Below are 27,295 nucleotides of genomic sequence, written 5' to 3'. Positions count from 1 at the left end.
CTAAAAGCAAAAAAGGTCAAGGTGCTCCAGGATTGGCCAGCCCAGTCACCAGACATTAACATTATTGAGCATGTCTGGGGAAAGATGAAGGAGGAGGCATTGAAGATGAATTTAAAGAATCTTGATGAACTCCGGGACCTGACTTTTGTCAGGTCGCGTGTTAATAGTGTTATTATATAATAATGATTATTTTTGTTATTGTTTTTTTCTGTACTTATTTTGTCTTTAAAATGTTCATTTATATAGTTTAAATATTAAAAGGTTGATATAATTTATTATTAATGATAAAAAATACTCAGTGTTAGTACAGTTTTTTTAATAACGATTATTTTTGTTATAATTTTTTTAACGTACTTTTATTTTTACCCTTAAAATGTTCCACTGCAACAACTTGCCCCACGCAGGATGACAATAGTATAAGATGTGTTCAAAGGACTGTATCTTAAATGTTTTATGAGAGCTCGTCTGTTCTGGAAGAGCGACTTGCATCCTGACGTCACTCTAAATCCCCCTCCGGTCACGTGGTGCAGAGATGAGCTGGATTAATTCGAGCGAGCGAACGGGACGGAGTCGGAGACGGGAAACGGAAACAACTCAGGACTCAACGGCAACCGAATGAGCCGTAGCTCCCAAAAAGCCATCTAAATATATTTAAGATAACAATACTGCATCGAGCTGAAAAGGCATACATGTACTAGTCGTGCTGCGTTTTTGGAAGGAAAGATGATTTCGCCGTGGGACAGATGGTACACGACCAGCTGCTGCCTGTGTTGTCATGTACGGACGGGCACCATTATCCTGGGCATCTGGTATATGGTGAGTCCAGGCAACTCTTTTATTAAACAACACGAAACAGGTTTTAATAGGGTTCATAGGTAATAATTATTTGTTTATTATTTAAGTTCCTTTTCGCATACGTTTAATTGCAAACAAATACATTAAAATAGTATGTAATTAGTAGTTTATATATTAGTATTTTAGTATGTCTTCTAAAATGTTAGTTTTAAATGTGCAAATTTCTGTGAGTTTTTCTGTACAGGAATGTCATTTATCTGCTTTTCAGATTTTTGTTCTTGATTAAAAACACTTTAAAAATATACAAACCCTGCCATTGTTCAGTAGTTTTGTTATGCTAAAAACTGTTATTTAGAAAAAAAATACTTCAGAAATATCACATTTGAGTTGATATCATTCACATCAATTAATTAAAAACACAAAATTATCAACAAATTCAACAATTAAATACTACAAATATATAACACAAATACATTTACATTTGTCCCCATGTTTCTGTCAGTGTCACATTTGCCTCAAATCTAACATAAAATGTGTGCAATACACATTTAAGGCAATGACTCAAAAGTGACATCATTTAATAGAGAAGCTGACAGTGATCAAAGATGCTTTCTATCATTAAATTGTAGCACTTTATGCTTGTTTATGTTAGATTTTTTGAGAACGACAAGCTAAATGCCAGCCCCAGTCACATTTTTATAAGTTAAAATTAGGGATGTCCCGATCAGGTTTTTATGCCCTCCAGTCGGAGTCATTTGACTTTTGAGTATCTGCTGATACCAAAACCTGATCCCATACTTCTATAGTACATAAACAAAGAATAAAGAAGAGGGAAGAAAGAGATCCAGGATATTTCTTGTGTTTTATATAACATACCATATTTTAACATTCAACAAATGTTTGTTTTGTCAAATGAAGCCTTTTCCTTTCCACCTCTTGCGATCCCAAGATTACATATCTCACAGTGTGCTATGGCAATGTTGTCGTCATTGACTTTATAATACGTCCAGACCACAGACTTACTCGAACTTTCCGCTTTAAGCTGCTTTCATGTTCTACTTTGCCGACATTTAACCAATAACATCTCTGCAGTGATGTCATGTGTATGTGTGTATATATATATACACATACACACACACACACACACACACACACACACACACACACACATATATATATATATATATATATATATATATATATATATATATATATATATATATATATATATATATATATATACACACACAGTTGAAGTCAGAATTATTATTAGAATTTTTTTCTCTTTTTCTATTATTTCACAAATAATGTTTAACAGAGCAAGAAAATTTTCACAGTATGTCTGATAATGTTTGTTAGATAATATCTGTTTAATGATCAAGTCTTATTTGTTTTATTTCGGCTAGAATAAAAGCAGTTTTTTATTTTTTTAAACACCATTTTATGGTCAAAATTATTAGCCCCTTTAAGCTATAATTTTTTTTGATAGTCTACAGAACAAACCATCGTTATACAATGACTTGCCTAATTACCCAAACCTGCCTTGTTAACCGAATTAACCTAGTTAAGCCTTTAAATATCACTTTAAGCTGTATAGAAGTGTCTTAAAAAATATCTAGTCAAATATTATTTATTGTCATCATGGCAAAGATACAATAAATCAGTTATTAGAAATTCCAAATATAGATATAAATAAAACTGCCTCAATACAATAGGAAAAAAATAATTTGTTAATTTGTTAACCAATTGATAAAGTGTGACAATAAAAACAAATAAAAGTGTATTTTTTTATTGTTTTCAATAAAATGCGCTAATAAAACGCTATATGAAAAACCAAAACTGAAAATAAACGTGTTTGTAATGTGTCATCATAAATTATAAAAAATGGTTGTCTAAAAATCTTGCGTGTGCTCAATCTATACAGTATTTTTTGACTTCCTTAATACATTCTACACTCGTATACGTTGCCTAATAATACTCTCTTATACCATTTGATGCCAAATATAAGAACTGCATGTAACCTCTGAAGTATTACTTAACAAATCATGTTTGCTCTTATTTTGTCATATGTATTTATAGTCGTAATCTAAAAATTGAGGCTTTGTTTTAGAAACCTGAGCTCATTTTACATGGTATAAATAGAAAGAATAATCCTTCATCTTATGTCTGAAAGTGTTTCTAAAGGACGTTTTGTCTTATCAAACTGTACGAATGCCTGGAATATTCTAGTCACCTCCGGTTTCTTCCGGAGCACAAGGAACGGCAGAATTCATTAACCTAAAAGCAACGGTGTTGTTTATTGACACAGAAAGGAAAATGCCTCGACAGACAAAACATTTTCATAGACGAGGAGTGAGGATAAAGGCAATGTGTGTCACAGATTAATTTAATTTTTAATATAAATGTCTGATGGTGGGAGCTAGAGTGTAATATGGCAGATGGGACTTAACGATGTGTGTGTATGAGTCAAATATAAAAAAAATATAAAAAGGGTAATACATATTTGTTTTTTGCCCTATACATTAGATTGCATCCTGTTTAATTGTGTTATTATTTATTTAATAATGTTTTTATAAATATATAAGAAAATTATGCTGTGTTTTTACAATCATTTACAAAAGACACACTTTAAAATGTAATCCGGTGCAAATAATAATTGATATAGCTACTGATAAAACATCTTGCTTATATAAAATCTGTATCGTTTGATGACATGTTATGAAATGACATATAACAATTTGTTTTTACTTATTTGTCAGTTTTTTTTAATCAGTTAAAATGTAATAACATTTATAATACATAAATTTATATATTGAAATATCGTCAGAGTTATGATATATAGTCAAGTATGTTGTATTATTTGAACAGAAATCATGACCGCATTATTTCCCTCATATTTTGACATTTTATTTTCATGAGCATATTTGACATTGTAAAACCAATTGACACACTGGCAAAAGCATGAAAAAAGCCAACAGCAATGTTTTTTTTTTTTTTCAGAAATTGAGGGAAAGCAATGAGTTGTCTGTTGAGTTTTTTATAGGGATAAAATAATTAAATAATTGGCAAAAAAAAGAATCTTTACAAAATAGTTTGTCAGAAACTGATTTTACATTGTGTCTATGAAATTCCCCTGAGTGAAAATAATTGATTGTAGCAAAAACTAGCAAGCATTGTATATAGGCCTGTCACAATATTTATATTTTGTTGTATGATATATTGCTCTGAAATATATTGCAATAAACAATATTATTGTCATTTTAAGACCATTTTATGCCACTCATTATATAATGCCAGAATGCCAATATAATATCAATTCAATTCAAGTTTATTTTTCAAGTTTATTATTCAAGTGTATAGGGCTTTTTACACTAATTACTGTTTCAAAGCAGCTTTACAAAGGTGCACATTAATGCATTACAATCAAGTTAAGTTAAAGTTACAATCAAATATAAATTATTATACATAAACATATTTAACCTGAAGTTTTATGGCATATAGGTGATGTCTACATGTGACATATAATGGAAGTACACTGCTTGAAAGAACACACAATATTTTATTTTTAAGAATATTTCATTTAATTTTTGTCATTTTACTATTTAACAATTATTGGAATTAGAAAGTGAAAACGCATATCCTAAACAAATAAATGTTAACAAAAAAGTGTAAGGTAAAAAGTAACAGAGGCTGTGACATCTGCAACAAGATTTATTTGTATTTGTCAGACACTCACATGAAAATATACTATAGTAATTTATAGTAAATACTATAGTGTTTTTAGCCATACTGACACCTCCGATAGAGCTAGAGATGTTGCACAATCAACTAAATGTTGCTAGAATTGGTTTTTATGCATGGGCGATATAGATTGCATCACCAAAAATGATTGAGGTCATGTCCATGTGTTGTGCCATGAGTTGATGTATCGATTATTGTGACTGGCCTAATTGTATACCAGTAATCAAGCAACAATAACGGCCAATGGTGATTTGTTAAAATCGGTACCGATATCAGGAAAAACTCAACTGAATAATCTTTGTTATTTACAGCTCATCAATGCAGTGGTTTTGTTAATCCTGTTATCGGCTCTTAATGACCCGGTCCAGTACCACTACCACCTCACCAGCTCCGAACTTGGCACAGATTTGGACGTCATGGATGATGCAAGTATGTCTGAGTCATTTAATCCTCCATTTACAACAGTTAGTAAAGTACAGGTGAAATCAAAACCAACTGTTTTCGTTTTGTTAGCTCATATTGCTAGTTTTGTGGGGAACGATTCATCTGTGCATGTTTATTTTTGTACGGGAACATTTTTTTTGCCCTTGTAATCTTGATTTAAAATGGGTCTTAAATGATCTTAAATGGGTTGTTGTTAGAACAGATATGGTTGCGGCTGGAAGTTAACGAAAGTGATTTATATTATTTATTAAATTTCCTATTAATTGTATGTTTTTAATGTCTACCACCACACCAACCCTATACCTTACTGTCACAGTAACGTAAAAACAATAATTGTACAAAGTATTAATTATGTTATCTATTAAATTACCCAATAAATTGTATTTTTTAATATCTACCCCTACCATAACCCTAAACCCAACCGTCACAGTAACGTAAAAACAGTAGATGTGCCGAGTATTATTTATATCATTTATTAAATTACCCAATAAATTGTATTTTAAATGTCTACCCCTACCCCAACCCTAAACCCAATCGTCACAGTACTGTAAAAATATTAATTATTGTTACACAGCGTCAGAAAAAATGCTGCTATATTGATGTGCATATCGCACTTCCGGTGTCATGAGAAATTAAGTCCCCCTGATAATTGAGTCCGCCTATAGGACCCAGAGTGATATTATTGTTTTATTGGAGTTCTAATAGGTATAGTTTGTAGTGCCTAATTATAAAGTACAGTATATGAAATCACCTTCATAATTAAATAATGTAAAAAGCGGGACCATTTGATTTCACCATTAAATTGGCATGTGTAAATGTTATATTGACCATTCCTTATACTTGTGTATAATTAAACGCATGCATAGGTTAAGAAAATGAGCATTTATCTTTTAAACTGTTAAGTTAGCCTAATCATAATCATGCTAGCGTAAACATACCCCTACCATTAGCTTCCTGGCTACAATAGGGTATATGCGGAAATATGCTAAAGGACTTTTAATTTGTCAGTAACCTGGGTTAAGCGCTTCAGGGAACTGTATGCCATTGCAAAATCGGCGCGTTTAAGGTCTGTTTTCTTTAAAACCGAAAACCACCCAGCTATAGAGTCCAGACAGCCTATAACAAGCACTGCATTAAATTATGTTCCCCCCGCCATGTCTTTAAAATATGAACATTTATTTTACCCCAGTATTTTCAATGGAGTTTCTGAACTAGCCTGCCAATTCTGACAGGCGCGTGTGCGAGTAAAAGGTTTTTTGTCTCGTTTTACGCTTGAGCAGCTAAATTAATGGCAAAGTCTATTTAACTGACTGCTAAATATAGGGGGTCTCGATTTCTCACCACACTGGCCAGCCGTGTATCCTTTCTAGACTTTACTCTAAAAATCCACTTCCTGTTTGTTTTCGGTTAAATTCTCAGATTACGTCAGTCTAAGCGTATTGGGCTTATCCACACCCCTCCGACTGTCAGTTTTGACATCACATTGACAAGAAACAGAAATGATGGGGATGTGGTGTCTGTTAGGATATAATAACTCTCCTGAAGCTCTTTTCCCAATCTTTCTTAATGAAATGACTACTTTTCTGCATCCAATCAGCTCCCAGTAGAAAAAACAAGCCACGCCCACTGTTTTCTCAGTCAAAATTAAATTTCTCTATTCGATTTGCATCACAATACAGGAAAAAAAATTGTTGCAGCTTTTGGTTCAAGCACACTTTAAAGACATAGCTCACCCAAAAATGAAATTTTACTCAATATTTACTCACCCTCAAGTGGTTCCAAACCTTAATGAGTTTCTTTCTTCTGTTGAACACTAAAGAAGATGTTTTTAAGAATGCTGAAAACCTTTATCCATTGATGCCCATAGGAAAAACTATTGAAGTCAATGGTTACAGGTTTCTGGCTGGCATTCTTCAAAATATCTCCTTTTGTGTACAACAGAAGAAATAAAGTCAAATAGGTTTGAAACAAGTAAATGCGAGTGAGTAAATGATGGCCGAATTGTACATTTTTGGGTGATATGTCCCTTTAAATTCCAGCACGAGCAAACAGATCATCATCAGCTTTTAAATTCCGCATGAACACGCTATCATATTTCCCAGTGGTCTCAGCATTGCTGTCTGTGTGCCTATAGATTCTGGCTCTGGTGACTTTGATTAAAAGCGACTCCCATCAGCAGGATTTAAACTCTGATTCCTTGTAATTGGTGTGGGCTTCCAGCATCTGGGCTCTGTTATACGACGCCGGTTTTATAATGGGTGCTGAAGTGGACAGGCTGTACAGTGTGGTGGTGTACTTTAACATATGGAGTGGATTAAGTGGAGAGATATATTTCAAAGATCAGCACCAGCGCTCTCGATATACTTTTAATACAGAGAGCATGAGAAGCTCAAATGAATGTATTACAGTTTCCCTTTTATTAGTGTCAGGGAGTAGGAAAGCTCTGGAATATTAACTATGCATGAACTGTAATGAAATGTACATCTATGGAAAATGCTTGAAAGTACTCGCTTTAGCTGGATTTATGATTTATGCTTATGTAAAATGTGGATGTACACATATTGTACTCATGACATTTGCTTTGCATTTAGTTTTTGTGTATAGTTTAAAAGTGCTATTTTGTTTTTTAGATCTGTTTATATTCGATGCATTAAGTGTTTGCACTTTATAAGAGTTCAGAAAATTGGGTGAAATATCCCTGATTTTCAGTCACAACAAATTATAACATGGTAAGATTTGTTGTTACATGGCTTTCTGGAATACTTAATTGTCATTGGCCAATCATGGCATTCAGAGATATGTTATACTCCGATAACAACATGGCAATTGTGAAGTTTCTTAAAAAAAAAGAAAAGAAAAAAAAAACCTGTAAATAACCTTAATAATATTAAACAATTATTACCATTTATCATATTTGTATTAAATCCATACATTATAAATATGTACATAAATAAATAATTAAATATAAGTTAATGATAAATAGGTAAAAAAATATTTAAATAATTACATAAATAAGTAAATTATTAAATAAGTAAATAATAATAAATAAGTAAACCATGAATAAATAACTAAATATAAGTGAATAATACATAACTAAATTCATAAGTAAATAATACATAATTTAATAAATAAGTTAAAAAATAATAACTAAATAAATAAATGTGAGTGAATTAACAATAACTCACTAAGTCAATAATTAAATGTAAGTACATAATTAATAAATAAATAAATAAATAACAAGTAGGTAAAGATAAGTAAATAAATAATTAAATTTATTATAAATGTATAATATGTAATTAAATAAGTAAATCTTAAATAATTTAATAAAAAGTAAATAATTAAAGTAAATGATAATTAGGTAAATAACAGTACATACGTAAATTGCAAATAAGTAAATAAATAAATACTTAAACAATTAAATATCAGTAAATTAATAAGTAAATAACAGTACATGCATACATTTCAAATAAGTAAATAAATAATTAAGTAAATAAGTACATAACTAATTAAAAGTAAACAAATAAGTAAATAAAAATGAAAAGTTAAATAATGAAATGGGTAAATAATAAATGTAAGTAAATAAATAGTAAATAATAATAAATAAATAAATAGCAAATAAGTAAACAATAAATAAGTAAAAAAAGTTATAATTTAATAAATAAGTAAATTAATAAGTAAATAATAACTAAAAGTAAATAACAAATAAGAAAACAACAAATGGGTAAAAAAATAATCAAAAATATTATTAGTGAATAATGCATAATTATATAAATAAGTAAATAAATAAATAACAATACATTACTAAATTAAAAGTACATAAATAATTAAATAAGTAAATAAATAAATATAAGTAAATAAATACTTAAGTAAATATATTAATAAATCCTTAATAAATAAGAAAATAAATAAATAAATCAGTAAATGGTCAATAATGAATAAATAGTTAATCCAGCAGAAATTGAGAATTTTCAACCTGCTCTTATTATCATTTTTTTTTTCCATAGCAGTATAATAGCAATTCAAAATAAGCCCTTTCCACAATACTCAAACAGTCTCTTATGTTTCCTCCACTTTCAGCTTACAGCCTTCATTGTTATCCATAAAGCTTCTGTGCATGCTGCTTTGTTTGTATTGCTCAATAATATGAGATATGTGCCTGTGTTTTGGAGAAAACGAGAGTCTGGCAGTTGTTTTGAACCAAAGCACTACAGATAGTAGGTCAGGTAACTAGTTCACCAGTGTCTGTGAGGTCTTACGGGCACTAGGCTGAACCGCTAAAAGTTTAATGTAGACAGGCAGTGTTACTGGATTATATTTCAGTCTCTTGACTCTTCTGATGAATTAGTGAGTTTGTTCTTAAATGAATTATTCAATAAAGTTAGCAGGCACATTCGGGAATAGAGAGTGATTTATTCTTAATGTGTATAATTATAATAATAGTTTATATAAATAATATTATTTTAATTTTAATGGATTTTGATAAGTGTTTCAGTGCTTAAAAATAGGTTACATAGATCTATTTGAATGCATTTTTATAGAAATTTCCACAACACATTTTTTTAGTTTTACATAGATGTTGCAATGTGTTTTCAGAATAGTTTTACATTTTACATAGATTTAAATGGACTGTAGGCTACACATACTGTACACAAAATTTACTTTAATGCATTTAAAATTAGACAAATAATACAGTACACAACATTTTTTCAATATTGTTCTACAGGAATGAGTGTTTCTCCATAGTTTTAGAACTACATTGATGATCCACTTCAAACTACTGTAGCAGATTATGCTTAATAAAATGAATTCCAGTCCACATAGATCATATTTCAATGAATTTGCTTAAACATTTTAGTATAACATTCTTTACATTTAATTTTAACCACACTTTCATAGTCATCTACATACACATTTTAAATCTTAAAATGTTAGTACTTGGTAATTACACGAATTTACTGATTTTCATTGAGCTTGCATTTGAATACTATTCAAATATATTTTATAGATTGAAGATTAAAAAGAGTTTAACCTGAGCTAGGTTTATCTGGGCTTTCTTTATGAGCCGAAACTGTAAACTGTACAAGGAAACCTCTGACTTAGCATTACATGAATTTTACAAAACTGTTCAATTCTGTAGCATTTTAGTTGACATTCAATTAAAACATGAGTTTTTTTTTTTTTTTGCAGTGAGCTGAAATGCACAGTGTTCTGAATGCCAAATGATGTATATCAAAATTATATTAATAATAAAATTTAAATTCAGTGATTTAATGTGTAAGAATTCATTATTAAGTTTTTAAAAAATCTATATGTCCATTCAATCCTTGGTTAAAGAGGATTGGTGAATGTCAGCTATTAGGCGCAATATCCCTTACACAAATCTGATGTCATGTGTTTTTTCCTCCACAGACATGTGCATTGCTGCTGCAATCTCGTTGCTGATGATTTTGATTTGTGGAATGGCAACCTACGGTGCATATAAGGTTTGACAACTTATTTCTTAAATTGACCCTAAACATAAATGAGCGTTCTGCCATTATTTAATCACCAGCACGTGCCGTTTCAATCCATCATGTTTTTACATTGAACACATACATGAGGGTTAGAAAATTAGACTGAATTCTCATTTTTCCTTGAAGGGTCCTTTTAAAGGTTAATTCATGTAATGAATGCAAATAAAAATCCAACATAATTTCTTTCTGACCTTTCAGCAACATGCTGCATGGATCATTCCTTTCTTCTGCTACCAGATCTTCGACTTTGCTCTTAACACACTGGTAGCAATAAGTGTTGTGGTTTACCCCAATACCATACAGGACTATCTTCAGCAGTTGGTAAGCATCTTAAGAACTTTGAATTAGTATGTCATTCTGGTATTGACTTAGTGTGTCTCTGTTTTAACAGCCTGGGACCTTTCCATACAAAGAGGACTTGATGTCCACAAACAACATGTGCCTAGTACTAGCAGTGCTCCTCTTTGTTGGATGCATCTTAGCTTTCAAGGTAACACACAAAACATTAGTACTTTCTTGAGGTTTAATGGAATACACAAGTTACGTAATTTTTATTAAAACACATTGCGTCTCATGTTAAAATGAAACTAAATTATAATTACTTTTTTTTATGGATAAGAAATCAAATGCTGAGAACTGCACTGTTTGTTCAAGCTACTTATTTAAAAAGAGTTTTTTTAAAGAGAGTTTTTTTGAGAGGACAACTTAGTTGTTTTATGTTCAATCTACCTAAATTTGTAAATCCTAATAGGTTAACTTAATTCCTTCATTTTGTCCCAACAGAAATCGATTGTGGGGAAAATAAAGGGTTGCTTACAATTCATCCATGCTGTCACAGTACACTGTAAAAAAGTGATTAGTTACTTAAAGCGAGTAAACCAATTGTTTTAAAGCAACAAGTTGACTTTACAAAAACTAATGTAAGTAAACTTGTAACTTGGAGCTGTTAACTTGACTTATTTTATATTATTATGCAAATTATATTCACTTAAAAAAAACACTTTTTAATACAAATTTATTATATTTGTTTTTTTTTTCCAGCTTTTCTGTATCTAGCAAAATGACAGTAACTAAAATAAATCTGCTCTTCCAGACTCCAGTTTGTCTTCTAAATTCAATCCAGGCTATAATTTTGTAGACTTAATGAAGCATTAAATAAGTAATATTGTAATAATTGCAGTAATTATTTGAAAACATACATGCTGAAATAGTCTGACACTGTAAAAAAAGATTAGTTGACTTTAAAAAGTGAGTACAATAAGCATAATTATAAAAATTCAGCTTAACAGTCCCAAGTGACAATGGGTTTACTTTTATAAAGTCAACTTGTTGCTTATAAGGCCTCTTAGGTTTACTCGCTTAAAGTAACTAATCACTTTTTACGGTGTACAAGTCCATTAAGTTAAATTTGTCCATTAACTAATTGAAATGGATTAAACATAAAACAATTATGTTTCCTCAAAAAATCTCCAGAATTGTTTTGTTTCAGCTCAATTTAAACAGGTAGTTTAAACACACAGCAAAAATCATTATTTGAGTGTATAGGGAGCCACTAATTGTAAATGAGTTTAAAATCATTAAAGGTTACAATTAACAAAAAAGAGCTAACTATAAAATTCTGTTTCTTTTAGATATAAAAATCAGCTCTTTAAAATAAAGTGTATGCAGACATTTAAACTGCACAAATGGCAGCTTTACATTAATATCCAACTAATAAGTGCCAAATAAATAAAAAGTATTAATCGATCAAGCATATTAAGTATAGATATGTGGCATATAATATTTAGTTTTTACTCTAATTTTTTTTATTGAAATATAACTTAAAGGGCTTACAGCAAGAAGGTTGCTGGTTCAAGTGCCAGCTGGCTGTGTGTAATTTGCATGTTCTCCCCGTGTTTGCATGGGTTTCCTCTGGCTGCTCCAGGTTTCCCTACAGTCCAAAGACATGCACTATAAGTGAATTGAATGAACTAAATGGGTCGTGGTGTATGAGTGGGTGTGTGAATGCGAGAGTGTATGGGTGTTTCCCAGTACTTGGTTGCAGCTGAAAGGGCATCCATTGCATATGCTGGAATAGTTGGTGGTTCATTCCGGTGTGGTGACCTCTGATAAATCAGACTAAGCTGAAGAAAAATGAATGAATGAACTAAAATAGGAGATTTCATAAGTTAGTTTTAATTAAACACAAGCAGTCGCCCCTAACATTAATTAAAAATGTCCAAATATGGAGTTTATTTTTCCAGCAAACCAGCACCGAACGACTTGCCTAAGGGAAATGTAATGCTACAGAACGTGACATACTTACAGTTTACAAGCTGTTTTTCTGCTATAATAGTGATGTTTCATTCACTCAACTGAAACCGTATATATCAAAAATGGATTTTGGAATTTAAGAATGGGTATTAATTTGCTACAATTAAGATATATACGTAAAACTACAAATTTCACAGTGTTTGGTGGACATGCAGGACCCCACTTTCTTTTATTATGATCTGTAAGATAAATTTGGGTTCACTATAGCTTGATGTGATGCACAGTGGCCTGTAAGATGACTTCACACTCAAGTGCTTCGGACGAAACCCTGTGTCCTTCTAGAAGGCTGACTTTTCCAGTAGACTTCAGATGTGATACAAATCGCTTTATGACAGCCTGCACGCATTAGAGAGAGGCAGATTACTGGGCTGGGATAAACACTGTGCTAAAATTAACCTCTTAGTTTGCCTCCGCGCTGTTGTACTGTACGCTTGAATTTAATGGCATGTTTAATTCACTGAGAGAATATACATTATTATTGAAGCTAGTGATAAATGTGTTGAAAACTATACAATTCTTGCTATCTATTATGTGTTCTATTTATATCTATATTATTCCTGCCTCGTTTTTTGAATGATGTTGTATGTTTTTTTTAATGTTCTTTTGATTATATAGTTTAACCTGTCCATCCAGTTACCTTGACATGCGCACACACACAAGCACACACACCTGGCTTTACCTGACTGTTTTAATTTTTCTGTTATTTACTTTTTTTCTGTTTTTTATTTGCATTTGACTCCATGTCATTTGTGTACCTCTTTGCATTATAATAATAATAATAATATTAATATTCGCCGGCAGCTAGCTTTCTGCAACTCTCACATGGTCACCCACTGAAGCTAAGCAGGGCTGCGCCCGGTCAGTACCTGGATGGTAGACCACTTGGGAAAGCCAGGTTGCTCCCGGAAGTGGTGTTAGTGAGGCCAGCAGGGGGCGCCCAACCTGTGTTCTGTGTGGGTCCTAATGCTCGTGTATAGTGATGGGGACTCTATACTGCTCAGTGAGCGCCGTGTTTCGGATGAGACGTTAAACCGAGGTATCTGACTCTCTGTGGTCATAAAAAATCCCATGATGTCCTTGGAAAAAGAGTAGGGGTTTCACCCCGGCATCCTGGCCAAACTGGTCAGCTGGTTTCAGTCTGGCGCAAAATGGCTGCCATCGAGTCAATGAGGAGATCCCCTCCCATTGTGTAAAGCGCTTTGAGTGTCTTGAAAAGTGCTTTAAAAATGTAAGAAGTTATTATAATAATTATTTTTATTACTATTAATAATTAATTTGTTTATTAATTTTCTTTTCGACTTAGTCCCTTTATTAATCAGAGGTCGCCACAGATGAACCATCAATTTATCCAGCATATGTTTACACAGCAGATGCCCTTCCAGCTGCAATTCAACACTGGGAAACACCCATACACTCTTGCATTTACACTAATACACTACAGCCAATTTAGCTTATTCAACTTACCTATAGCGCATGTCTTTGGACTGTGGTAGAAACCAGAGAACCTGGAAGAAACCCACGCGAACACATGTAAACTCCACACAGAGATGTCAACTGCCCCAGCCGGAGTTTAAACCAGCAACCTTATTGCTGTTAGGTGATCGTGCTACCCACTGCGACAGTGATGCCAAAATAATTATAATAATAATATAAATAATAATTATAATAAAWATATATATATATATATATATATATATATATATATATATATATATATATATATATATATATATATATATATATATATATATATATATATATATAAAATGGTAAAATCAGATATTTGGTTGACCATTTTGTGATTTGTCATGATGGAATTGATTTTCATCAAACTGCAGAAAAATTTGGTCACGCCACCTTTTGGTCAGGTATTTTTGATGCATTTACTAAAGCCCTCAAAATCAGTAAAGACCCTGATTCTTTGCTAACCCTCTTTGGAGTATCCCTTGGTGTAACAACTCCCTTTTTTTCAAAACTTTTAATCCACAAGGAAACACAGCATAAAGAGGATGCGTGATTCCAGATTAGTCTAAACTAAATTTATTTATAACTAAACAAAAGCGAATAAAGAATTAAAACACACGTTCTCCAACAAATATCCAACGCTAACCTAAGACTAACAAACCCAACAAATAACAAAGCATAATAAAGTAAGACTTCGTCTGTCCATATTTATAGCCAATTTGCAATAATAAAAATGATTGTATGTAAACTTTTTCTTGACAAGTACATACAATAAGATTATTATGCCTCTGAAAAAGCTCAGATGATGGTGTCAAGGTTTTTGGACTTTTCTGATTGGCTTATTGACAACATTTGAGTTAATTGGAGGCACAACTGTAGAATAGTATTTAAGGAAAACCTCAAACACACTGCTTTCTTGTGTGACAACATGGGAAAATCAACAAGCCAGAATCAACAAAAAAAGCCAGATTACAATTTGCTAAATTACACTGGGAGACACATTTTGGAGAAATGTCCTGTGGTCTGATGGAACTAAGATTGAACTGTTTGGCCATAATGACCAGTGTTACATTTGAAGGATAAAGGGGAAAGCTCACAAGCCTATGAACACCATTTCAACTGTGAAGTATGGGGGAGGCAGCATCATGTTGTGGGGCTGTTTTGCTATAGGAGGGACTGGTCCACTTCACAGCATACATGGCATCATGAAGAAAGTACATTATGTAGAAATATAGAAAATTTGTGGGCAGAGTTGAAAAAGCTTGTGCTAGCAAGACAGCCTACAAATCTGACTCGGTTAAACCAATTCTGTCAGGAGGAATGGGCCAAAATTCCTGCCAACTATCATGAGAAGCTTGTGGAAGGATACCCAAAACATTTGACCAAAGTTATACAGTTTAAAAGCAAAGATAAAAAGAAAATACCAAGGAAATGTATGTAAACTTTTGACTGTCTAGAAATTAATAAACAATTCTCAAAAAAAAAAAGTTCTCTCAATATTCTGGCAATTAGCAAATGTAAATCATTTAGGTAATCCTAATGGACCTAAACTAGTAGACATTTAGTATGATTTACTATCAGACGTGTAACTGTGTGTGTGTATGTATGTATGTATGTATGTATGTATGTATGCATGTATGCATGTATGCATGTATGCATGTATGCATGTATGCATGTATATATATAAGCGGATTAAATATACACTATAAAATATGCTGGGTTCCACACAATCGATTTGTGTTGGAACAACATAAAGGAATTAAGTCAACTTATTAAAGTACTATAACAAATTTAAGTGGATTGAACATAAAAAAAATTAAGTTGTCCCAGAAAACCTCAAGAATTGTTAAAGGATTCAGCTCAAGTAGTTTGAATAAATGTCATTTTTTGTGTGTGTATATTTTTGGGACTGCATAAAGAAATTAAGTTAATTCATAATTTTTTTTTATTTAAGTGGATTGAACATAAAAAGATTACGTTATCACAAAAAAATATCAACATTTGTGCTCATTTTAAAATAAGTAGTTTGAACAAAAAGCAAATATAATTTTTGAGTTTTTGTTTTTAACAGATTTATTTCTTGATATTTGTCTCATATGTTCTTGTTATATTTATTTGCTATCCGTGAATCAAACCGTGTAGATGAGCTACAGTACTTGTGGCTCATTTTTATTGCTCAGACATATGTGTATGATTTATGGTGGTGTTTTATTTAGCATCATCGACGGCTGTTCTTTCTCTCTAGGCATACCTTATTGCCTGTGTGTGGAACTGCTACAGATACGTCAGTGGAAGAAGCACGACTGAGGTCCTGGTTTATGTCACTACAAATGACACTACAGTAAGTCAAGGGTTTATTTGACCATTACTGTTTAATGGAGTCTGTTTAAAGTTTTTTTACACTCACTTTTACGAATGTTTTTAGAATCATTTTCATTAATACTTTTATTCAGCAAGCATATATAAAGTTGTGAAAATTCACAGTAATTTAAAAAAATAAAATGATAAATAGATTAAAATGTGGCGAGCATGTTTTAAAGATGTTTCCAATAAGTTTTGGCTTGTTGCTGCTGACATGTTAGGGTAGATTCTTTGAGGTTAGGGTACAAACTTTGGGGTTAGTAAGAGATTTGGTTTTGAGTAAATTAATACTTTTATTCATCAAGGTTATATTAAATAAAAAAGGTGACAGTATTTGTATTGATTAAATGATTAATAATAAATTTAAAAAGTTGCTAACATGTTTTAAAGATGTTTCTCTATGTTTTATCTTGTTGCTAACATGTTTTAGCTTGTTGCTAACATTTTCTAGCATATTTTAAAACATCGTTTCATTAAAATCACATTTGCAAATGTTTTTGGAATAAACACACATAAACACATACTGTTACAAACTTTGAAATTAGAAAAGGTTTTGGTTTTAAATACATTCATATTTTAATTCAGCAAGAAGGTGTTAAATGGTAAAAAGTGATAGTTTTTTTAATTAAAATGATTAATCATGAATTAAAATGTTGCTAACATGTTTTATGTTTCTAATGTGTTTAGCTAACATGTTTCAGCTTGTTCCTAACGTTTTTCTAGCATATTTTAAAACATTGTTTCTTTAAATGCACATATTCAAATGATTTTTTATAATGAATACATCATTACATTATTAAATAGTAAAAAGCGACAGTAAATTCCTAGATTAAAATGTTGCTAACATTTGTCTAGCATATTATAACACGTACACTCACATTTACAAATTGTTTTATAATAAATACACATGAATGATGTTCCAAACTTGTTCAAATCAGTACTTTTATTCAGCAAGGATGTATTAAATGGTAAAAAGTGACAGAAATGTATTTTATTAAAAATGTTCTGTCATGTTTTACCATATATTTACTGGTGTGTTTTAAAACTGTTGTTTTAACACGCTTTGCATGCATTGTTTTAGCATATTGCTAACAAGTTCTGAGCTACATTTTAGCCTATATTTTAGTTTATTAGGTTTTCATAATTTCAAGAGAAAAGAAGAAATATTGCTTTGGAATTTATCAGAAATAATGTTTTTTTTTTTCAAGTCTTGGTTTTTATTTTCGAGAGAGACAGAGAAAGAATGGCTTCACCTTAGATTTTAATGCCATCTGTAACTCCAGAGAAAATGTCATCCTCCCTACACAGAAATAGACCAGCCAAAAACATTGTTCGTGTTATGAAAAGGTGAGCTTATTAGTAATCTGGTCATGAATGTCCCAAGGGAATCACATTCTCACCTTGTCAGGATGGCTGGAAAGCATCAAGGCAATGGATTTCGAATGAACCAAACAAGTTAGGACAGTTACGTAACAGCCTGCAGCTCAATGTTGAAAAAGCCCTGCGCTCCTCAATGGCCTTTTATTTAGATTCTTTCTGCCTCTTTTTTTTTAAAAAAGCATCCAACCGCTCATTGTGCTGGAAGGAAATCTGTGGAATTCAACTGAACGAACCAGGCAATCCAATTAGTTTGATCACCCGACTGAAGAAAAAAAGAGACTTGATTAAATATGTACAGCTAAACATATACAGTTATTAGCCCTCCTGTGAATCTTTTTGTCTTCCAAATATTTCCCAAATTGTGTTTAACAGAGAAGGGATTTTTAATAAATTTTTTTTTTCTTTTGGAGAAAGTCTTATTGTTTTATTTTAGGTAGAATAAAAGCAGCTTTACATTTTTTAAAGCATATTAAGGCCAATATTATTAGCTTCTTTAAGCAATATTTTTCAATAGTCTACAGAACAAACCATCATTATACAGTGCATCCAGAAAGTATCCATAGCGCTTCACTTTTTCCACATTTTTTTATGTTACAGCCTTATTCCAAATAGATTAAATTCATTTATTTCTTTAAAATTCTACACACAATACCCCATAATGACACTGAAAAAAATATATTTTTTAAAACTGTTGCAAATTTATTAAAAATAAAAAACCTGAAATTTACAATTACAGCCTTAAGTCTTTTGGAACATGATGCCACAAGCTTGGCACACTTGTATTTGGGGAATTTTTGCCCATTTCTCTATGCAGTACCTCTCAAGGTCTATCAGGTTCGATAGGAAGTGACGGTGTACAGCCATTTTCAGATCTCTCAAGAGATGTTCAATAGGATTTAGGTCTGGGCTCTGGCTGGGCCACTCAAGGACATTCACCAAGTTGTTGTGAAGCCACTTCATTGATATTTTGGCAGTGTGCTTTGGGTCATTGTCCTGCAGGAAGATGAACCGTCACCCCAGTCTGAGGTCAAGAGCACTCTGAAGGCACTCATTCAGGATGTCTCTATACATTGCTGCATTCATCTTTCTCTCTAACCTGACTAGTCTTCTAGTCCCTGCTGCTGAAAAACATCCCCACAGCACGATGCTGCCACCACCATGCTACACTGTTAGCCTGGTGATGAGCGGTGCCTGGTTTTCACGCCAAAGAGTTTAATTTTAGTCTCATCAGACCAGAGAATTTTGTTTCAAATGTTTTAAATTCCAGGCAGGCTGCCATGAGCTCTTTACTAATGAGTGGATTCCATCTGGCCACTCTACCATACAAGCCTGATTGGTGGATTGCTGCACAGATGTTTTCCTCTCTCCACAGAAGAATGCTGGAGCTTTGTCAGAGTGACCATCGGGTTATTGATCACCTCCCTGACTAAGGCCCTTCTCCCCTAATTACTCAGCTTAGATGGCCGGCCAGCTCTAGGAAGAGTCCTAGTGGTTTGAACATCTTCCACTTATGGATGATGGAGGCCACTGTGCTCATTAGAACTTTCAGAGCAGCAGATATTTTTCTGTAACCTTCCCCAACCTTGTGCCTCAAGACAATCCTTTCTAGGAGGTCTACAGACAATTCCTTTGTCTTCATGCTTGGTTTGTGCTTTGACATGCACTGTCAACCCTGGGACCTTATATAGACAGGTGTTTGCCTTTAAATCATGTCCAATCAACAGAAATTACCACAGGTGAACTCCAATTAAGCTGCTGAATCATCTCAAGAATGATCAGTGGAAACAGAATGTACCTGAGCTCAATTTAGAGCTTCATGGCAAAGGCTGGGAATACTGATGTACATGTGATTTTTCAGCTTTTTTATTTTTAATAAACTTGCTACACTTTTAAAAAATAATTTTTCACAATGTCATTATGAGGTATTGTGTGTAGAATTTTGAGGAAATAAATTAATTTAATCCATTTTGTAATAAGGCTGTAACAAAAAAATGTGGAAAAAAGTGAAGCACTATAAATACTTCCCGGATGCACTGTACACTTGCCTAATTAACCTAGTTAAGCCTTTAAATGTTACTTTTAGCTGAATGAATATTAGTATCTTGAAAAATATCTAGTAAAATATTATTTACTGTCATCATGGCAAAGCTAAAAGAAATCGGTTATTAGAAAATAGTTATTAAAACTACTATTTTTAGAAATGTGTTATTCATGTTCAACAGAAATTGGGGAACAATATACTAATAATACAATAGGGCTAATGAGTCGGACTTTAACTGTAAATCTCTATGGGGAAAAAACCCGACTGTCAGATGCATAAATGTAGCTCATCGTATAAGCAAGTTGTCAGTGACTGTAGGGCTGTAAGGGTCAGCAGAGCAGCAGGACAGACAGACAGACAGACAGGCAGACCGACAGACAGAGAGAAGCAGTAAGACAAGATTACCTCTGGCAGACAGTACTGGATTAGAGGCAGAGCAGGCACACAGCACATTGCCCTCTCTAATGCCCTCCATAAACACTGACTCAACGATACAGAGGGCATGGGGAGAGCGTCATCATCCTCCCGCTGTGATGCACGTCTCAATATCCATCTAAAACTGCACAGATAAACCCCACAGCATGACACTCGCGTTTCTCAGGACTGGATTTAGGAATGTCAGACATTTATTGACGTTATTGTTTTGTTAATGTGCAAGCTGTTGTTATCAAGTATGTCACTCATATCGCGAATAAAATTGCTTACAATGTTAACAATGATAAAATGCCATTGTTTAAAGATATGAAAGCCAAAATGATTCCTGTATGACCTTTTGTATTATATGCGACCCTGTACTACAAAACCAGTAATAAGTGTTCAGTTTGGAAATTCCCCAAATCAAAAAATTAGGACATAGTCTAGAAAACACAAATACAAAAAGAAAGTAGTGATTTCTAAATTTACTTTGACTTGTTTTTTTTATTACAACAGGCATTATTTATATTAATTTTATTGTTTATTTTAAAAATAAACACACATTCCAATTTTGGTTCCTGCCCACAAGGAACAGTAAAGCATTTACCACTTTGTAATGTTGCCATTCCTTTTCACAACAATTAAAAAGATGTTTAGGGACTGAAGACACCAAGTAATGAAGTGTTTCTGGTGTAATTTTGTCCCATTCTTCCTGCAAACAAGTCTTAAGGTGGGCAATCTGTCTTCGTTGTCACATTTTGTCACATTCTTAATTAGGGACAGGTCGTGACTGTAGGCAGGCCAGTAAAGTACCTGTATTCTCTTCCTCTGCAGCCAGGACATTTGTAATGTGTGCAGAATGTATTGTCTGCATTGTCTTGATGAAATATACATGGAACGTCCCTGTAAAAGAAGACTGCATATTGTACTGCAATATTGTCCCATATATCAATAAAACACATAATTGCGTAACGCCATAGAAGCAATAGTGACATTTTTTTAATCTTGGCATGCGATTTTGATTTCATATAACAAATCAACAGAAAATAATACTGGATTTGGTAATAATGCAGTAATAATTCTTCAACTGTAACGATGGTTAACGATGGTTTGTTCTGTAGACTATCGAAAAGTAAATTAGCTTCAAGGGGCTAATAATTTTGACCTTAAATTGTTTTTTATAAAATTAAAAAACGCTTTTATTCTAGCTAAAATAAAACAAATAAGAGGTAATAATAATGTCTGATTCCGATCGAGTCTTAAACCGCATGATCAGGCCTGATTTCCAATCACATAATTAGATCTGGACCTCCCTATTATGTGCTGTCATCATGGCAAAAATAAAATAAATCAGTTTTTAGAGAGGAGTTATTAAAACTATTATCTTTAGAAATCTTCTCTCTGTTAAACAGAAATTGGGGAAAAAATAAAACTTTTTTAGTGTAGTTTTTTATAATATGTTCAATTTCTTGTACTATTTATCAATCTAGTTGCCATTTCCATTAAAAAAACAACAATATTTAGTCTTAATCATTACACCCCAAACTATTATTTTACTCCCTATTAATAAAGCAAACAGAAAAGTGGTAAAAACATTGTAAACAGGAATCATCTGAACACTAATCTGTACTTGTGTGTTTTTTTTCAGGTACTACTTCCACCCTATGAAGAGGCGATCGCTATCCCGCCGAAGGATCCACCTCCTCAGTACGTTTCGGCTTGAGGATCGCACGCTCTCTTAACACAACACTCCTCCAACAAACCCTCTCCAAAGAAACAATCTTCTCTCACGAAGCCTATTGCGTCGCCCCGGTCTGCCGTTTGTCTCAGTGTGACGTAAGTCTCTTTCCTCTTCTCCGGAGGCAGCGGTTTGACTTTGAGATGCCCTTCCCTTCTCTTCGACAAGGCTGCCCAGCTGTCCTGGCAAACCCAACGCTCTGCGTCAGCTCCAATCTCAATTGCACTTTCGGCGATTATGTGTGGCACTGGCCTTTTCAATACTGTGAACTTGTCGGTAGTGTTGCCGTCTACTGATATTCCTGAGATTTGAATGCGGTGTGCATGATAAACACAGAAGTAAACATGTAAGAGCACTTTTTTTCAGATGGGAATTAAAAATATGCTGAATGTAGGAGCCGGCGTTTTCGCGTCTATTTCGTTGTACTGTACGAATATAAAAGGAAAATTTGCATCCGGTTAAACTAAATTGATTAGAAATAATTGTGAATCATTTCATCTAACAAAGTCTTCCTTTATTGACTTGATATATATATTAGGGCTGCACGATAGTGGAATAATCTGACATTGCCATATTTTATTTCGCTGCGATTTATATTGCATTATAAAAAAGATATAAATTAAAAGAAATAAGATACAGTAATACAAAACGATACGATAATGACAATCACAATATCAGCGATTAATCACAAGAAAACCATCCACAATATATCATGATATTTGTAAACGAAGAGGGAAAAATGCATCAAAAAGTTATAAGATGTACTTCTTTTATTAACAGCACATTTATTTTTAAAAATTGCAGCATTGATAAATGTTCGATCTGCCATTATGAGAAGCGCCACCTCATGCATTTGTCCTGCCCCTATTATTAAATAATGTAATGTAATTTTAAATGGAAACACTGTATTCATTGCTGATCAACTATAATAATCCCAGCTCCACATCGCAGATGCAGTGATGTGACTATTGCAAATGCACACATTGCGATTTCGATGCTGAAACGATATATTGTGCAGCTCTAATATATATATTAAAAAGTTTTAAACAAACGATGCAATCATATTCTCTTTTTTGATTAACCAATTGCTAATTATTACTTTTAGATGGTGTATAATGTGGCAGAGACCGGATGATTCTGCTGCTTGTGAGCTGTTAAAAAGCTGTAAACTCATAATATGTGACGACTCTGGTTTAGGTAGGAAATCAAGTTGAATTTTGATTCTGTTGACTATTTTTGTTGATATTAAAGGACTTGTCATTTATTTTCTTAAAAAAAAAAAGAAAAGAGATTAGGGTCAAATTTTTTGTGAATTTTCATAATTTCCAGGCATTATGTAGTTACAAGAAATAAAAAAAATGTTGATTAACATGATTTAAAAAAAGAAATCTTGATCATATTTTCAGTCCGGTTTATTATAGTTAGCTGAAACCATTAAACAACATTTTGTTGCTTGAAATAAATGTTAACTGAACTGAAAATTGATCAAATAAAATGTACTTAGTGTCAACATATTTATAAGTCATTCAGTTTAAAATAAAGCTAAAATAAAATAAAACTATATTACAGTTGTATAGACGTCTTTAAAAAGTTACAATGACCAAAACACATATCCAAATTAATAAAGCTTTAGTCAAAATAATAGTCTAAACTAATGTAAACAATTAAGACAAACTAAAGTCATACTAAAAACACAACTATGTATCCAAATAACTGTCATCATGGCAAAACTTGAAGCCTAAATTCATAAAAAAAATTAAAAAAATAAAACTAATAATGCACATTTTAATAATAAAATAAATGTTTCTAAACGTGATTTTTGAAAACAAGTGGCAAGACCCTTCATATTTGTGGTAATCAACAACATGCCACAAATACTGTCAACAAAAGCATTAAACCAGGCAGTGCTCAAATGAATAAATGGGAGTTGTGTATGTGTGTGCGCGTGTGTGTGTAAGAAAACACATCATTGTTGGGGGTTATTCTCTTGGTCTGAGAAGTAGCGTCCCTTTTTTTCCCTGTCATCATTACTATGTTACAAGTTGTGACCGCAGACTGCAATATTTTTGCACAAATGAATATTATTCATTCATGTTGTTGTCTGTGATGAACGATGTGTGTGTGTTAATCACGAAAAGCAAACGATGTGACCCTGACAGTAGATCTATGACACTGGCATTTCCACCAGTCCACCTTCTAGCTTGACGTAGCTTCTATTATTGGGAACATAATTGATTTCTTTTTTATATACAGTGGCTATGCAAAGGTATTTTGTAACATGTATCCATAGCTGAAAATGACTATGTCCTTGCATTTATTCATCACAGTTACATTTAGATATTAAGGCGTTAAGAAAAGTGTTCGAAACTGACAGATGTAGACATTCACTTTCATTGTTCTGTGCGTAGATTTTCATTTTTAATTCAGCATTTAGCGTTCAAAATGTTTGGAATATCGCTTTTTGGAATCGAGCGTGACCGGTCCGATTTGTTATAATATTCTCACGATATTTCTCAAGAAAATGAAGTAATTATCAGTGGATATTACTAAATGAAACCCAGAACAATGTTTGTCAGTAGGTAGAAAGTCTGTGAGTGTTTGTCTTTTGTCTTATTACACATTCTGTATTGGGTTGACACTGGCTTATGTCTCCTTTGTAAACAATAAAATATTCCAGTAATGCTTCATTATGGCTGGGCATATTTTTATACACACACACACACACACACGCTTGTACAGCTATCTTCACGAGGGCTTCTCTTAGATGTAATGAACTGTATATTTCCCCTCTACTTCATCGTCACGAGACACAATCTGCATTTTTACAGTTACAAAATACTTTATTCTGTGTAATTTATGAGCCGTTATCCTCATGGGGACAAAAAAAATGTCTCCGCAAGGTCAAAATTGACTGGTATTGTAGTAGTTTTAGACATTTGGATCCCTACAACATAAGGAATAGAAGGGACACATATACACACGATAATAATGACATGGCAGCCCGGAGTCCTGAACTAAACCTGATTGAGAAACTGTGGAAAATCCTTGGCAATAAAGTTATGTCCACAACTAAAATTCCATCAAAAATACAAGGTACGGACACAGTGTAGATCAAATTAGAGAGCAATCTACAATTTCCCAAATTTCAAGTTTCGAAGTTGTCCTGACACATGTGAAAGAGCAGATTTATATGCATATTACATGAGTTACATCCATTCCGAAGCACAGTATAAAAACTTGAAACATGAGATTTGGACTTAGGGCACAATCAAATTAGAGAACACTTTCAGATTCATATTAGTTGTTGTTAATCTTCACCTGACAAACTCGAATTTAATTGGCAGCCTAAATTTTCAGGTTTTATTGACTGCACTAGATGGAGAGCTGTTCTGAAAGCCTCCAACAGCAGGTTGTTCAGATGAAAACTAAAGAGACCATCCTTTCAGCCACAGGAAGAGAAATTAGATTGTTCTAAATCTGTGATTTACTGAATATTACATCTTTACATTGTCAAAAACGCCTTCAAATCCTCCAAAAAGGCTGGTCGTCCATGAAAGACAAAATACCTGAGAAAACAGGATAATGTGGAGAACGTTACTGGGTTCAACACTGATCATCAGATCAGCTCTGAACACGATAAAGATCTTCTCCACACACATGGTCTGAAAGTTCAAGAGAGTTTAGACTGAAAGTTTCTGCGGTGACCCAACCTTCATCAGCTGAAAGAATCGCAAATCTAACCTTTGCTGATGAGCGTGTGGATCGAGAACTGCTCCAAAGTTCACTTTAGGGATGAAAGTATTTGAGAATCTCATGTTTGTTGTCATACTGGGGAGAGACTAAACCTAAAGTCTGTTGAAGGTGGTGGTGGTGTCATAGTTTGGTAAAATGCGGTTCCTACCGTGTGCATAGGTCAATCGTTTTCAAACAGGATGTCAAAACAGGTAAAGCAAAACGTGCAAAGCAGCTTCTTGAAGTTAGAAACAGCAAAATAATGAAATGGCAGCCTGGAGTCCTGATTTAAACCTGATTGAGAAGCTCCACAATTACAGTAAGTGTCCACTACTAAAATTCCTTCAAACTTTGAAGAATAGAGCGACTTTGGAAAACTTTTTTTTATTTAAAACATTTGGTTACACAAGTTTAAGGACCAATTCTCTAATAACTAGTGGCTTATATTACCTGCCTGTTACGTATAAAGTAGATATTCTGCATGCTTTTATTCTAAATCCCTAACCCAACTAAAATTATGAGAGAATGAGGAGTTTATTGAGCTAAAACCAATAAGTAATGTTTTGTTAATATAAGAATTGTTGTTGAAGTGATTACAACTGAAATCTAGAAGTGTGTCGTTACCTTTGCGTGACAGAGACAGATTCACCTACATTCTGTGCTGGATAAACCAACATTTCTCTGTCAGGGTTTCCGCAATTACTTTAGTTGCAGGAATTTCCAATACACGATCCTCATCCTCTGACCTATTTTCAATGTATTCCAGCAATAAAACTAAACCCAGGGCCTGAGGTCTTTTCTGAAGCTCGTGTCCATCACTCCAGTTCCCCATTTATCTGTTCATTTCAGCTAGCTCACCGAACACGCTCGGCTGAGGCTGATTATGTTTATCTGTGTGGGTATTTAAGAATTAGACTTCAAAACTGACTGACTGCACGTGACTGAGGAAACTGGGGCAATCACTTCAGTGAAGAGCGTTTGATGTTCTATCTGCACAAGCGCTTTAGGCCTGGCAGATTTTTATTCCAGACTGAAAATCCTTACAGGAAAAAAGTATGTCAATGCTGCAGCACGTTTCAGATGCTTCAGCCTGATCCAAACGAGTTTATTTATGGGGAATGGTCATATATTTAATATTAAATGTATATTTGATATTACATATATTATTTAATTAAATTGCCATTTAGAGCTTTTTGTTCCAGAAAATGACTATCAGAATAACGTATTTTCATTTGTTGCAATTTGCAAATCAGTTATTCCACAGAACGATAGTGGTTAGCACTGTCGCCTCACAGCAAGAAGTCGCTGTTTCGAATAAACCAATAAACTAAACTAAACTAAATTGGCCGTATTGAATGC

The 27,295-nt window shown here is 33.0% G+C and overlaps 1 protein-coding gene across 2 annotated transcripts; it reads left to right on the top strand.

The window, feature by feature from the left end:
* The first annotated feature begins 531 nt into the window (after positions 1-531).
* Positions 532-24,891, top strand: laptm4b (lysosomal protein transmembrane 4 beta). Of its 2 annotated transcripts, none has more exon segments than NM_200098.2 (7): positions 532-816; positions 4,848-4,965; positions 10,390-10,463; positions 10,692-10,814; positions 10,885-10,983; positions 16,516-16,611; positions 22,115-24,891. In NM_200098.2, coding segments are annotated over 7 exon segments (678 nt in total). In that variant the 5' UTR covers positions 532-723; the 3' UTR covers positions 22,190-24,891.
* Positions 24,892-27,295: the final 2,404 nt, after the last annotated feature.

The sequence above is a fragment of the Danio rerio genome, chromosome 19, assembly GCF_049306965.1.
Source record: "Danio rerio strain Tuebingen ecotype United States chromosome 19, GRCz12tu, whole genome shotgun sequence".
NCBI classification, from domain to species: domain Eukaryota; kingdom Metazoa; phylum Chordata; class Actinopteri; order Cypriniformes; family Danionidae; genus Danio; species Danio rerio.
The sequence above is the reverse complement of the archived record's forward strand: the minus strand, read 5'-3'. Positions and strand labels throughout refer to the sequence as shown.